Source organism: Numenius arquata, chromosome 13 (assembly GCF_964106895.1).
Source record: "Numenius arquata chromosome 13, bNumArq3.hap1.1, whole genome shotgun sequence".
NCBI lineage: Eukaryota > Metazoa > Chordata > Aves > Charadriiformes > Scolopacidae > Numenius > Numenius arquata.
In genome coordinates, this window is record NC_133588.1 from 1,188,418 (window position 1) to 1,203,186 (window position 14,769).

Genomic DNA, 14,769 nt, shown 5'->3' on the forward strand with positions numbered 1-14,769 from the left:
GGAGACAGTGTCAAAAGCCTTGCTGAAGTCCAGGTAGACAACATCCACCGCTCTCCCCTCATCTATCCATCCAGTCATGCCATCATAGAAGGCTATCAGGTTAGTCAGACATGACTTCCCCGTGGTGAATCCGTGTTGACTACTTCTGATAGCTTTCTTTTCCTCCATATGCTTTGAGATGATGCCCAGAACAAGCTGTTCCGTCATCTTTCCAGGGAAGGAAGTGAGGCTGACCGCCCTGTAGCTTTCTGGGTCCTTCTTCGTGCCCTTTTTGAAGACTGGGATGACGTTGGCTTTCCTCCAGCCCTCGGGCACCTCGCCTGTTCTCCAGGACCTTTCAAAGATGATGGGGAGCGTCCCAGCAATGACTTCTGCCAGCTCCCTCAGCACTCGCGGGTGCATCCCGTGAGGACCCATGGACTTGCGGATATCTAGTTTGCCCAAGTGTTCCATAACTTGATCTTCCTCAGCCAAGGGGAAGGCTTCCTTTGTCCAGACTTTCTCTGTTACCTCCAAAGTCTGGGACTCCTGAGCAGTAAAGACTGAAGCCAAGAAGACATTCAGCAATTCCACCTTCTCTGCATCCTCTGTCACCAGGGCACCCGTCTCATTCAACAGCGAGCCCACATTTTCTCTAGTTTTCCTTTTACCTCCAATATACTTGAAAAAGTGCTTCTTGTTGACTTTCACATCCCTTGCCAGGTGTAATTCCAAGGAGACCCTGGCTTTCCTCATTTCATCCCTGCATACTCTAATGGCATTCCTGTAATCTTCCCAAGTGGTCAGTCCCTTCTTCCACGCACTGTAAACTTCCTTCTTCCACTTGTGCTTTTTCAGGAGCTCCCTGCTCAACCACGCAGGTCTCCTGCTTCCCTTGCCTGATTTTTTTGCTCTTAGGGATGCACCGATCCTGAGCTTGGAGAAAGCGATATTTGAATATCAACCAACCCTCTTGAGCCCCCCCTACCTTCCAGAGCCCTAACCCATGGGATTTCTGCAAGCAGTTTCTTGAAGAGGTCAAAGTTAGCCCTCCTGAAATCCAAGGTTTCAGTCCTACTTGTTGTTTTGCACATACTACCCATGATCCTGAAATCTATCTTTCCGTGGTCACTGCAGCCAAGGCTGCCCCCAACCTTAATGTCCTCCACCAGTCCCTGATTGTCTGTCAGAACTAGGTCCAGTAGTGCTTCTCTCCTTGTTGGATCCTCCACCACCTGAGTCAAGAAATTACCATCAATTTCTTGATGGTAAATTAAGAAGGAACCTCCTGGTTTATGGAGGAACCTCCTGCCTTATGCATGCCTGGCTGTGTAGCCTTCCCAGCAGATCTCAGGGTGATTGAAGTCCCCCATGAGAACCAAGGCCTGTGATTGCGAGGCTACTTTGAGCTGACTGTAAAAGGCCTCATCAGCTTCCCCATCCTGATCAGGTGGCCTGTAATAAACACCCACAACAGTGTCCCTCATATTGGCCTGCCCCTTAAATCTTCACCCACAAGCTCTCAACTCTCTCTTCATCTGACCCCAGGGAGGGCTTTAGGGACATCTCCTCACTCTCTATCCATTCCTTAACATAGGGGACAACACCTCCACCCCTCCTTCCTCACCCGTCCCTTCTGAACAGCTTGTAGCCCTCAATAGCCGCACTCCAGTTGTAGGATTCAACCCACCAGATTTCAGTGATGGCCACTATGTCATAGCTTTCCCGCAGCACAGTAGCTTCCAACTCCTCCTGTTTGTTGCCCATGCTGTGTGCATTTGTGTAGAGGCACTTCAGCTGGGCTGTTGGCTGTGCCACCTTCTTACACTTTGAGGTGTCTCACAGGTGTTTCTCTGTTGACTTCAACTACCTCAAGAGCCCCTGGCTCATCTCCATAAGACCGTGACTGCAGTGCAGTGTCACCAGTGTGCCTCAGGGCAACAGGCTGAAGGTCTTTACTAGCACCCTGTCCCTCTAACCCTGATGTGTTACCCCATAGCTTGTCACAGACAAGCGTGATATTATTATCCCCCTCCCCCTTCACATACACCCTTACTGCTGCCTTACCTCCCCAAAGCCTCCCTAGCTGTGTGTGTGCAGAGTACAATTAAAGATCAAGTGAATGTTGTCTGGGTAGCGAGTCCTCAGGCCACCTGATTATTTGGATTATCTTCCATTTTACTTGATATATCCAGCAAGTTCTTATTTTCAAATGTATTTACTTAAAACTTACTGACTTCAAAAATCTTAGTATCTTTTAAGTTTTTCTAAAAGTAAAAGGTTTTAAAAGTTGCTACTGCTATTAAGCTGCAGTCAAAAAGCTTAAGATACAGTAAAGAAGCTTTTGTCTGAGCACTGATTGTGGATGTGACTAGTGAATGTTTTAAATAGATTTATTCAGGCGATTTCACATGCTTCCTGTCCATTGAATGTATGCATAGTGCCTCTGTGCTTAGAACAATTATGAGTATGATCTGGTGAAGTAGTCTGTACAGAACAATTTGCAGTTGGTAATAAAATAATGTGTGTTTGTTTTTTGAGCGTGTGGTTGAGTGAGCTCTGTTCAGAGACCTGGCCATCTCTTCCGCTTGCCATTGAAAACTACACTGCTAGGAGCTGGAGTGTTTTCACTGCTGGCTTTTAAAATTTTTCAAAACAAAAGGAATTTATTTCAGTTACTATAGATATTTTCTATTTTACCTGTAGGATTGTTTTCTAAAAATGGGTGTTAACACCATGTTTCTAAAAGCTTGCATATCTTTTAATGGTGATTGTACAGTACATCTTTACCAGAAGGGTTGAATCCATGTACCAGTGTAAAGGATGGAAATTCAGTGGTTTAAATACTTACTTTGAATGGTATTGTTCTTTGATTTTCTGTAATACATTCTTTCTCACCTGTGGCCTCAACATCTGTTCTCTGATTTGTGTTTTTCAGGCTATTTTTTGTAGGATCTCGAGAAGGTCACCTTCCTGATCTGTTGTCTATGATCCACATACAGAGGTTCACACCTGTGCCAGCACTGCTTTTCAATGTAAGTTATTATTGCTTTTCGATGGTGCAGGTGTGACTATATGAATTATTTAAAGGAAGACTTTTAAAAAGCGCAAGAGAGAACTGTCATTGAGGTGATTTCTGACAGCGTGAATTTTGAGAGGCATGAAGTCATGTCAAACACCAAGGAGTAAGAGGTGTTACTTTCATGCAAAAAGCTGCATAAAAAAGAAGTTTCAAACTTTTGTTGTTCATCTCACTCCTGTTCTTTTCTGACAGTGTGCTATGACCCTTATTTACCTGGCTGTGGAAGATGTCTTCAAGCTTATTAATTACTTTAGTTTCAGTTACTGGTTTTTTGTTGGTCTGTCTATCGCTGGACAATTATATCTACGTTGGAAGGAACCAGATCGACCCAGGCCTCTTAAGGTAGTGTTTACTTATTACAGAATTGTTTAAAATCCCTCTCTTCCACATAATGTAAAAGTATTATGTAAAATCTGGGCCATACACGTTATCCCTAAAGGTTACAAATTGATCAGAATGCAAAACATGGTTTTCCTTCTATGTTGTACCATGGAAGCTAGCTTGTCTGCTAGGTAAGAGTAAGGAATTATTGTAACAGTATACTCTGTCATTATACGTTAGTTCAATCACTGTTCCTTCTCTCTGTCAACTGGAGAGTGTCTCATGAGGCTAACATGGTAGTTAGCCTTTTTTGTTGGATTAGAAATCTCAAATTAGGAATGCTTAATTAATTCTGTCAGTGTGGACCACACTTAGCTCTGGTGGTGTTTCAGTTCAATACCTCGCCCTCTCACCACCGTCTTGTACTTGAAGTTGATAAGCTACGTGAAAGTCATTCTTGTTTCCTGGGTTTTATTGGATTTTTCTAAAAACACTTCATCCTGTTACACAGTTTCTTTCAAGACAGCAGTTACCATACTTGATTACTTTTGTGATTTTTAGCAGCAATTCTGTTGAAGAATAATTCTGCAATTTGCTTATGATTCCAAATAGCCAGATGTGTAATAGGAGGAGCAGATAATTTTACAAAGTGGTACTGAGAGGGAAAAGTCTGTAATTCTCACCAAAATGCTTTTAACTGTAAACAATGAATATTTCAGTAACATTCTGTTCCGTTTTTTCTGTCTGCAGCTGAGTGTGGCTTTCCCAATAATATTCTGTATATGCACAATATTCCTGGTGGTAGTGCCCCTCTATAGTGACACTCTAAATGCATTGATTGGAATTGCCATTGCTTTATCTGGAATTCCAGTATTTTTCTTGGGAGTCTATTTACCTGCATCAAGGAGACCTCAGTTTATCAACAAGCTTTTAGGTAAGTTTCTTTGTAGATGGAGATGTTGTTAGGAAAGAGGAAAATTAAAGAAGTGAATCTGGGTTTGTTAATGAAAAGGGTTGTGGTGAGTTGACCCCAGGCAGCAGCTAAGCACCCCCAGAGCCGCTCACTCACCAGCACCCCGCAGCAGAATGGGGGAGAAAATAGGAAGAAGAGAGGTGAGAAGACTTGTTGGTCAAGATAAAGACAGTGAGGGAAAGGAAGGTAAGTGAAGGAAAAAGGGGAGAAAAACCAAATGATGCAAAGGCAGGCACTTCACTACCTCCCACGAGCAGGCTATTGCACAGTCGGTCTCCGAGCAACAGGCACCTTGAAGAAACCCTCCCACGTGCACGCTCTTCTTCCTCTGCCTCAGTTTTTATTGCCGAGCGTGACATTTACGGCATGAAATATTCCTTTGCTTAGTTTGAGGTCAGCTCTTCTGGCCATCTCCCCTCTCAACTTCTGCCCAGCCCCATCCTGCTAGTTGCAGGGAGGGCAGAGTGGGAGGGAAAAAAAAAAAAAGCCTTGATACTGTGCAAACACTGTTCAGCAAAAGCCAAAACAGTGGTGTGTTACCAACCCTGTTTGAGCCACAAATCCAAAACATAGCACCACGTGGGTTGCTATGAAGAATGTTAACTGCATCCCAGTCAGACCCAGTAAAAAGGGTATACTGATTTTAGATGGTTTTACCCCTATTTACTGTATATTTAAAAGGCTGTCCAGTTTCTACAGATTTTGTTCTACATTTTTATACCTTTCTCTTCAATCAGTGCACAAAAAGCCTTGGTAATGCAAGCTACCTGTCTTGCTTTACTGAACCAGCTGTTTGAAGATAGATTTTATGTCAGTCACAGATGGAATTTTGCCTTCTATTGAATTGCTGCAGTTAAATTGCACATTTCTGTCCAGCAGTACGCTGTTGTCATTGTCACCGTGTGATAAAACAGCGATGAGGGATGTGGAAAGGAAGGTTTATAGCAGAATTGTAGAATGCAACAGGATTCGCTGTGCTGCAGCAGCCAGCGAATATGTAAATACTCAGTAATCTTGTCACTTTCCTGTGTGCTATGTGAAGGTCTTCTTTCAGTTTTTTGTTCTACCAATTTTCCACTCTTAATTAGAGAGAAAAAAGATTTTTCTTGTTACTTGACGGGGTGCCTAAGAGGAAAAACAACCTAAGATATCAACGGAACAGTTATAAACATTATCTGTTTTAGAAAAAAAAAAAGGAGTGGAAGACACTTTTTGTATTAACTTTCATCATTTTGTTTCCCTTAAGAGAAGTGAGGCAGCATTCTTGACAACTCTCTTTAATTGCTCAGCTGCATGTTGTGTAATTAGAGTTGAGTAGGTGGCTATTCTTCTGATTTATCTTCCCTTTCCTATGCAGGTGCAGTCACACGGAACATGCAGCTGCTCTGTTACTGCGTTTTAACAGAGATGGACACAAATGAAGAAAAGAAGTTAGAAATCAAATCCAACTAAAAATTCAAAGCCATTACAAGAAACAGGAGGGGGGATAAAGCAATTATGACAACAAAAGGGAAGAGATGGAGCTGGAAAAAATGGGAAAATTTGTTTCCAGTGGTCTTTCAGAAACACTGGAAATGTACTTACTTGCAGTTGGATTCTCACACAAATCGTGCCCTCATGTCACCCTCCTAAACTGTGGCATGTTTTCATTGGACAATGATTACCTACTCATTTCAGGCACACAAGCCATGCGTCAATACTGTTCCTTCTTCAGAATTGGTATTAAAATGGTAAGAGCTAATGGATCAAATCAGATTTTGCAGAACCAGGTGGTGAAGTAATGCATTTTTAAGTTAGACTGAAAAACACTTTGACTCAAAAGAACAGAAGTCATTTTTAGCTTAATTGTGATGGATGTTCGCATGAAATTATTTGCTGTTCCATCTCGGTTCTTATCCCGGCAGACAGCTGGTCCCAACAAACTACCTAACTTGTCATTGTTAGCAAAAAAAAATGAATAAAATTGTGCTACATTATTTAAAGACTGAACCAACCTCTCTCCTTTACAGATAAGTATTTTATTCTGCACTGAAATGTGGTATCTGACCGTGGCAAGGATTTAATCAACAAAGCTCCTTTGCACTGAAGATCTGATTAACATTTGATGATTCTTTCCTGTTAGCTTGTTCGCACTTGGTCAACTTCTGACAGGCTTTATCAAACGTCCAAAATTAAAGTGCTCAGTTTGCTTGTATGCGTTTGTTTCTGAACTGTTTTAGTGAAACATGTTAGCAGTGTTACCTCAGCAGTCAGAAAATTCCCTTGCTAAATTTCAGTGCTGTTCACTAGAAATGACCATCGAGAACTTCACAGAACAAAGCACTTTCTTTTTTCTGTGGCAGCAACTGTATCTTGAAAGCTAAGTAGCAGGGAGAGAAAATAGGAATAAAAACAGAAATAAAAAGTAATATTGCCATACAAACTGATACTAGTTTGTACTATTTGTAATTCCAAAGCTGTAAACCTGTTGTGGTTTTGGCCAAATTTACCAAAACCAGACTGACAGATCATCCTCCTCCCCCCCCTCCCCAAAAGAGAGGAGAGAAAGAGATAAGGAGATTTAGAAGTTTAGAATGAACTAAACTACTTTAATGAAGAATTAATATTAAAATCAAAAAGAAGAAAATAATGAAATAGATATAATATATACAAAACTGTATCAAGCTCCCAGGAGGACAGTCACGTCACCGGCAGGCACTGGGGAAGTCCCAGACTGGACTCAGCGATGAATGGGAACTGGATTCCGGCTCTGGAGTCTGGAACATACAGATTGGGATCAAAGGCAGATGGACAGACAGAGTCCTCTTAGGATGTCGGCCATTGAAGGAAGAGAGTTGACCCTTTGATCCCTCAGCTTTTATACTGAGCATGGGGCAGATGGGATGGAATACCCTAGTTGGTCAGGTTTGGGTCACCTCTCCTGTCCCCTTCTCCCCACAGGTGGGACCCCTCTAGGCTTTTCCGCTTCTGACCCTCCAACGGGGCAAATAACGGAATTGGCTGCCCTTGGTTGTTACGGCAATAAGGATAAGCAAGGGCCTCCCTGCACACCATCCCTTGGCACGGAGCACAAACACTGGGCTGATCACTCCGAGAATGAGCAGTTTTCTCCACAATATGCCGTTAATTTCAGAGAGTTAGAAGAGGCCTGGCTGGGATGTAAAATTACGGAACAGAAAGTTGGTTCTGTTTTACTTCAAACCAGGACAAAGCCTAACATCAGGACGTTTTGATACTGAATTTTGGTGCAGTGAGCAGTAACATGAAGCCAGCCCGTTTGGCCAGCAGAGTGGATGTACTTCAAAAACATACCTGGAATTTTTATCGTATTTTGGAATGTTTACCTCAGTTAACCTGAGCGTGTCCGCGTGTGCAGATTTTTGTGCACTGAAGCTGAACTAAATCTTGTAACCACAAGAATACGGCTGAAACAATGCACGCTTCATATGCTGCACCGCATTTGCATCAAGCACTTGAGTAGTGAGGATATTTGCATTCTTGTACCGTCTCCCTGCCCGAGGTTACCTGAAACAAAAAGCTGCAGATCATGGCAAATGGTAGTAGATCCTGAAGACTAACATCAAACAGTCTTGGGCTACCTTTATGAAGCAGCAGTGGCATTTAAGATGATAGGTAAATTCTAGCTGAGGAACTTTGTGCACAGTTAGAACATAAACACGTAGGGTTCTCTTCAGTATTTAATGAAAATTAGCATTTAGCTATTATAATGCAGCTTTGAAATCTTGCGTATGATTCGAATGAATCCAGGATCTAAGTTGAGACACCTGTTCAAGGGGCAGGCGTAGCTTTAAGAGGCTACGGTCGTGCCATAGGTCAACAGCTGTATTAACCTTTCTGTGAAACCAAGGAAAAAAAGTACTTTGCCTCTATTACCTTGACATCACCAGCCAGAACTAATTGACCTAAAGTCCCTGCTGCAACCTGCAGCTCCTGCCTGACCTAGATCTAACCCCGTCAGCTATTTCTTATGGATTCAAGTAGGAGAGTGCTGAAATACTTTGGGTGTCCAAACAGGCAGATTAAATTCTTTTAAAGATAAATACAGTTTAAAATGCTGATACGGCTTCAGCTGTACCAGCTCCTCTGATCTTTCAATGAGTAAAGAAAACTCAGTCAAAAATTCTTTATTTACAACTTAAATACATATATATTGTTCTACTCCAATAGTAAAATTACTGGGGAGAGATACAGCAATAAAATGGACAGGTCAAGGCATTTCACTTGCTCGAACACATGTAAAGAAGGTAACTTGAAACTTAGGAACAAATACAGTAGGAAGCACTAGGACAGAGTGCCTTCTTTCCAGAACTTTCACTTGCCATTGCGGCAAACATACTAATCTTCTTGTGAAACCTGACAAATTTGTCATGACAAGAAGGGCTGCTGCCAACAGCGCCTCTGTGTACAATGTGGAGGTACCGCTGGTACAGGTACAAACGCTTGGGTGTGCAGCTTTCTTAAAAAATAATAATAAAAAAAGTTCCTTCAGAACCTCAGCATCACAGAATGGACAGAAAAATCTACTTTAAAGCATACAGTATCTTTTGCTTGGAACAAAAATTTATATTGTCAAGTGGCATATTCACACCCATCAGTCTGATCTCTACCAGCTAAGTTGGCTGCTCAGCCAGGCAGGAAAAGGTTTTGGCATTTACTAGAATCCCAGTCCAGTATCTAATACTCATGCCTGGGCAGCAGCATTAGGGTGAGCCGCGCTAGTCACCAACAGCTTCAGAAGCCAGACAGGCAAAAATTTAGCTTATACCTCGTCCATGTAAAGATTGGATTCCTGCTGTCCCAGTGAGCACAACTTTTACCAAACAGTGGTTTTCGACATTTTGGAGGGGTTGTTTTTTTTCCTTCGTTGTGGTTTTTTGTTTTGGTTTGGTTTTTTTTTTTATTTTAGTTCAGCATTCTTATGCATAGCCATCAGCAGCTTTCTGGATTTTCAATTCTACCACAACAGCAGAATTTCATCTTCAGTTTACATTTCACCTTCAAAAAAGGGCTGTTAGTCAGAATCCAAATCCTGGATCTCATCATATCCAAATTCCTGTAGAACCTCCTGCTGATATTTGTTCCATGTTCTTCTCCTGTAACATTGGTCTTCATCACTGAAACTCTCGTCAGACTCTAAAGAAAGAGCATAAATACTTTTAGATTATCACTTCTTTTTAGTTAAACAATTAGATTAACAAACTATTGTAAGCTTCTTGAGTAACACATTAGGACAGTAACAAATACAAAGTCAACAACTTCTACATTAAATGAAGTTTGAATTGTGCTTGGATTGCCCTGGGATGAGGAGTTAAGAAAGCAAAGACAGCGTTTGACAAGCGTGTGGAACCAAGTCATCTATTCCTTCCCAAAACAAGCCATCTTCTGCAAGTGCAGCAGCCTGAAATGGAGTTCTTAATGTTGGCTTTGCAAGAACACTAAGGTTTCTTGTAGTTCCAAGAAAGGTGATCCTTCTCTAAGCAGACTGAACCCACAAGAGCAGAACACCACCCCAGCAGTGCTCAGATAGTTGCTTTTTTTAGAGACAGCACGCAAAAATGTTCACAGCATGAAAGCGAACAGTATTTATGACAAGCAGACCTTTTTCTCCATCACCTTCTTCCTCAGGCAAGAATTCGTCTTCATCAGGATAATCATTACGCCAGTTATTTTCATCATTTTCATCATCTTCATCTTCATATATTTCCCCCGCAACATCATCATTATCTACCTGCACGTCAACACAAAAAACAACATTCAGTACAAATACAGACACTTGGCATTAAGCACTTTTTCACCCACCGATACGATACTACACAGGTCCCAAAGAGCCAAGAGACCCTGATCTACCCCAGGCGTTAGTTATCCAACACTGCACACAGCGGCTGTCAGTACATTCACCATTGCACAGCAATCTGCTTTAGGTGAAAAAAAAATCAGTGAAGCCATGCATTTAAATGTTCCGGTTCAGCATTTAAAGGCCAGGGTTAATGTCTAAATTAACCCTCCTCGCTTCAGCAGTCGTGTAATAGATGTGGAAGCAGAAAAAGTAGCTTCAAGTTCCTGATATGCAAGTCTATTGATCACAGTATCTACGCAATGAAAGACTTCAGTTTACATTTAACTTCCTAACTCCAGTTACCAAAGGACAATTCTATTGCAAGAAAATATCTCATATTAAGATTGAAGTCAAGTTCCCAAATACTGAAAAAGATACGCGTACCTCCCATGTTCCTTTTTTCACCCAACTGTATTTACAACTACATTTTAATGGCTGCCTCCTAGTCACAAACGAGATGTGAATTGCTTCAAGTTTACATTTGTGTGCCAAAATTTACTTCGCAATTTGCAGCCAGACAAATTTTTCAGAGTAGGTGAGCACCGTCCCTTCAGTTTTCATTGTCATATCAGAATTTGCTTGAATCAACAGTAACCCGGAAGAACACAGGACCGGCAGTTACAAACAGCTGAACACAGACACCGCTGAGCGTCTGTAGTACCCCAAAGGATTTTTCTTGGCAACTTCTGATGACAGGACTTTAAGCATGCTTATTTGTGACCTTTCTATTTAAGAAAGATCTGTTTTCCCACATCCTTACCAGTTCATATTCTTCTCTATACGGCTGTACAGAGAGGATATTTTCGATCCAACCAGGGGCTGATGTTTCCATATAGTAGATGTCATAAACATACTCCTCTTTCTCACGGTGTTCTTTTTTAACGTCTTCAGAAACATTTAAACGCTCACGGATCATCTCTACTGCATTGCAAAGAATCACATCTGGATCAGTCTTCTGCTGAGAAAAAATAAAAATATTAAAAGGGCATATGTCCACTGAAGTCGTGCACACAAAGTTTTAGTTACAGCCAACTGCCTTTGTAGACAGCAGCCAACAGCTAGCTAAGGATGACATTCTGAAATCTTCAACCGAAACGCTTTTCCATCAGAATGCTGGTATTTGGAACATTAACTAGAACAGAAAGACACAGAAGAATCTTCCAATTAATGCAGTGAATCCAGCCATGCCCAGTTCAGAAAACTTCTGGGACAAGTTCATTAGAAACTACTGAAGGGGATACGACTAACCTCATAGAACTGTTCATCTGTTTCTGATGACGTGTTGGTTGAAAAGACCAGTTTTAAGGCAGCCTGTGCTGCAGGAAAGATGCACATACAGTAGCAGTGGTAATACACAAGCAGATTACAGTGCACCAAGTGTGCAGGAGAAACAATGACAACATGAGAGATTAACAGGAAAAGGCCGACACACCCTACAGATACGCTTTTTCTTTCCTTGTTTCCTCACTGAAACACAGAAGAAATTTCCCACATAAACACTGTAGAAATTTCTTTGTGCTTTCTCCTTCCTAATAAATTATTTCCAATGTATTTGCTTTAGTGACCAGCACTTGAAGGTCTACACAGGCAGGTTTTTGCTGCCAATTTTTCTCTGCTAGAGCATTTCAGAGTATCTTGTCCAATCCACAGGGGTGTCTTCTGAGCTACTTAAGTAATTCTGAGGAACAGCTAGACCAGCCTTTCACTCATGTCTTAATACTTGCAGAATGAAAAAGAAAGCTTACTTCTTACTTTCAACACTTACTGCTTGTAAGTTCTGATGCTACATCGGTTTCATTCCTGTTTTTTCTAATCAGCAGAGTGACAGGTAACAGTTAACTAACAGATCTCAAACATCTCTTTGAACTACGTGCTTAATAAAAAGCGAGAGTTCATACTAATGTTTGATGGCAAAGCCCTGAAATAGCCTGTAGGAAATGCTGAAGGATGACAGCTGGTTGGGCTCTTCCTCACCCAAGTATCTTCTTTAACATTAAGCATTTTAAGTTTTCCTCAGAGCTGTGACGGGCTGCATAAGTAAAGCATCCGTGTGTACTTACAGATCATAGAACCACAGAATGGTTAGAGTTGGAAGGGACTTTAAAGATCATCCAGTTCCAACCCCCCTGCCCTGGGCAGGGACACCTCCCACCAGACCAGGTTGCTCAAAAGACCCGTCCAGCCTGGCCTTGAACCCCTCCAGGGATGGGGCAGCCACAGCTTCTCTGGGCAACCTGGGCCAGGCTCTCACCACCCTCGCAGCAAAGAATTTCTTCCTGAGATCTAATCTAAATCTCCCCTCTTTCAGCTTAAAACCATTACCCCTTGTCCTGTCACTTCCCTCCCTGCTAAAGAGTCCCTCCCCAAATATATATAATGAAGAAACTACTAAATATATATATAATACTATAAATATATATATATACACACACATACAGTGAAGAAGCTACTAAAGAAAGCATACACAGCCCTCTTATCTTCTTTTCCATATGGTTATGAGTCTCGGATACAAAATCTTCTGAACACTCTGTAGGGTCAACCCTACATAGAAGGCAGAGCTGCTTCTACTTAAAACCATGCTAGACATTGAGCAGATACTCCTCAAACTGAAAACATACTTAACTCTTAATACAGAAACAGGATGTAGAGGCTTAACCAGCCCGTTAAACATCCATAGTTCTGCTAAAAACAAAATAAACAATAAAACCTTGTATTGGAATTATGAGAAGGGGAAGCTCAAAAGTATCTTTTCCTTCAGTGAATCTTGCCTAAAAGCGACATTCCTGGCATCTGGGTAGGTAAGAAGACTCCAAATTAGATTTTTTTTTTTCTTTTCTAGGTAGGGAAGTTAATCAAAAACCATCAAGATCCACCTGACAGATGAATGTGAGAATTTATACATCTGAGCAGGGTATAGGAAAACCAGGGCGGTACAAGCCCTTCCTGTAGACAGTTGTGTGGAGCTGGCTACTGTCTCAACAACATTAGCGCACTTAAGGATCCTCAAATAAGTTACTCCCTGTAAAATACTCCAGCTTGCAAATACCTAGTTAAAGCTCCTATTAAACAGTGGAATACTTACAATGCAAAAACCTTCCACAGCGGTCAGTTTGCCCACATGTACCAGTCAACAGTGATACCAAATTACTTCAAGTACCCTAAGCTCGTTTGCTGACCTGAGGGTTTGCAGCAGTTACACTGGAGTCTTCCACCACCTCCTCTTCCTGTTCAATATCAAACAACTGGAATTTCCCACAGCAGTCCGAACTCTTATACTCGGCACCGCTCTCCTTTTGTGAAGCATCTTCCGTTGCCTCAGAGTCCAATCTGTCACCATCAGTCGATGGCTCGCCATTTTTGACAGGTGCGGCTGTTCCGGCACAGTCGGGACGATGGCTGGCTATCACACGGTAACGGTTTTCCTTCCTTTGCTCTTGCTTGGAAGAGCGGAGCTCCTGAATGATCCGCTGAGTGCTTCCTAAAGAGGGTCGCAGACTTTGAGCTGCCTTCTCTCGAGTGATCACTTCTTGAACATATTTCTGAAGTGGTTCGTTCTGGGTAGAGGAACAAAATGGAGGAATATAATGACACCACCAACACAGTAAGCCAGACTCCTTCCTGGAAGTGATTAATAACTACTATTACTGGTACTTCCTACTTGAGGACTGCAGTACTAACATTCCTAACAACATTCAAGTAAATTCTACTGCTTTCAGCAACATAACTATTGTAACAGTCTCCTGATATTGGGAAAAAAGTGTAAGACATTTGTAAATTGTAAGCCTGCTTCAATTTGATTTTCAAACAATATACTTTGTGGTACAGAACAACCCTCCAAACAAAACCAAATGCTTTTTGAAGACTGGGATGGTCCTTAATTCAAGGCGTAATATCCTTTACAATTTCCAATGAAGACCGGTTCCTCAGAAGTACCAACTTTATTCGATATAAAAGGCTGTACAGCGGACGGACACTGTTAACCTTGTAGGGCTGAGCTTCAGCACCTCAAGCAGCAGAAATTCAGGCTTATTGCCTGGTCTGTAGTTCATAAGCGAAGAGCGGTCTGTCAGCACAGAAGAGCCGGAGCTGAGCCCAGCTCACCGCGGGGGGTGCCCTGCGCCAAGCTCCCTAACGAAGAGCCCGCAGGGGAGCCTGCTCCCAGGGGCACAGAGAGGGCCGCCATGCCCTTACAACACCTCCCACCCAGACGCTGCTCTCCCGGACCCGCAAAGACCCGCGGGAAGCAGCGCTGCCAGCCCGGAGCGGGTTTGCCGCTTTCGAAAGCCCCTTTCAGGAACACAACGAAACGCCCCGGCCGGACCACACCGCCCTCGCCCGCCTGAGGAACGGCCCCGGCCCGCACCGGCCTGCGGCGGCGAGGGAGCGGTACCTTGGAGGACACGGTCGCCACCAGCTTGAAGAGGCCCTTCTCCACCGGCTGGGCGCCGCCGCACTCGGTGCGCAGCCGCTTGCAGGCCAGGAGCAGCGCCTCGGCCGGCTCCGTCCCGCCGCGCTTCCGCTTGACGCGCAGCACCGCCGCGCGCTCCATGGCGGCCG

General features: G+C 42.8%; 2 protein-coding genes across 5 annotated transcripts in view; one reads left to right on the top strand and one right to left on the bottom strand.

Moving 5' to 3' along the window:
• Window positions 1–6,548, top strand: part of SLC7A6 (solute carrier family 7 member 6) — a 32,359-nt gene extending 25,811 nt beyond the window's left edge. For both annotated transcript variants that reach the window (XM_074158115.1, XM_074158116.1), the window contains exons 7-10: window positions 2,918–3,014; window positions 3,254–3,403; window positions 4,133–4,316; window positions 5,713–6,548. In XM_074158115.1, coding sequence (XP_074014216.1) covers window positions 2,918–3,014; window positions 3,254–3,403; window positions 4,133–4,316; window positions 5,713–5,807 — 526 coding nt within the window. In that variant the 3' untranslated portion in view covers window positions 5,808–6,548. The remainder of the gene's footprint in view (window positions 1–2,917; window positions 3,015–3,253; window positions 3,404–4,132; window positions 4,317–5,712) is intronic.
• Window positions 6,549–8,484: 1,936 nt separating this feature from the next.
• Window positions 8,485–14,765, bottom strand: SLC7A6OS (solute carrier family 7 member 6 opposite strand). 3 transcript variants are annotated; one of them, XM_074157989.1, is made up of 5 exons: window positions 14,603–14,765; window positions 13,389–13,766; window positions 10,973–11,167; window positions 9,975–10,104; window positions 8,485–9,509 (listed from the first exon to the last, which is right to left on the bottom strand). In XM_074157989.1, the coding sequence occupies exons 1-5, from the start codon at window positions 14,759–14,761 to the stop codon at window positions 9,388–9,390; spliced, it is 984 nt and encodes a 327-aa protein (XP_074014090.1). In that variant the 5' UTR covers window positions 14,762–14,765; the 3' UTR covers window positions 8,485–9,387. The 3 variants fall into 3 exon arrangements, with proteins under 3 accessions (XP_074014090.1, XP_074014091.1, XP_074014089.1); XM_074157990.1 differs by having other exon boundaries at window positions 8,491–9,509; window positions 9,990–10,104; window positions 14,603–14,761; XM_074157988.1 differs by having other exon boundaries at window positions 8,491–9,509; window positions 10,973–11,170; window positions 14,603–14,761.
• Window positions 14,766–14,769: the final 4 nt, after the last annotated feature.

What these genes read in the sequence shown, in the direction of transcription:
- SLC7A6OS (XM_074157988.1), bottom strand. Translation starts at nt 14,761, where the DNA reads ATGGAGCGCGCGGCGGTGCTGCGCGTCAAGCGGAAGCGCGGCGGGACG. An exon ending in TAACTGCTGCAAACCCTCAG is followed by an intron (nt 11,171 to 13,388) that starts GTCAGCAAACGA and finishes ATTTTTTCTCAG; the next exon opens with CAGAAGACTGATCCAGATGT. An exon ending in ATAGAGAAGAATATGAACTG is followed by an intron (nt 10,105 to 10,972) that starts GTAAGGATGTGG and finishes GTTGACGTGCAG; the next exon opens with GTAGATAATGATGATGTTGC.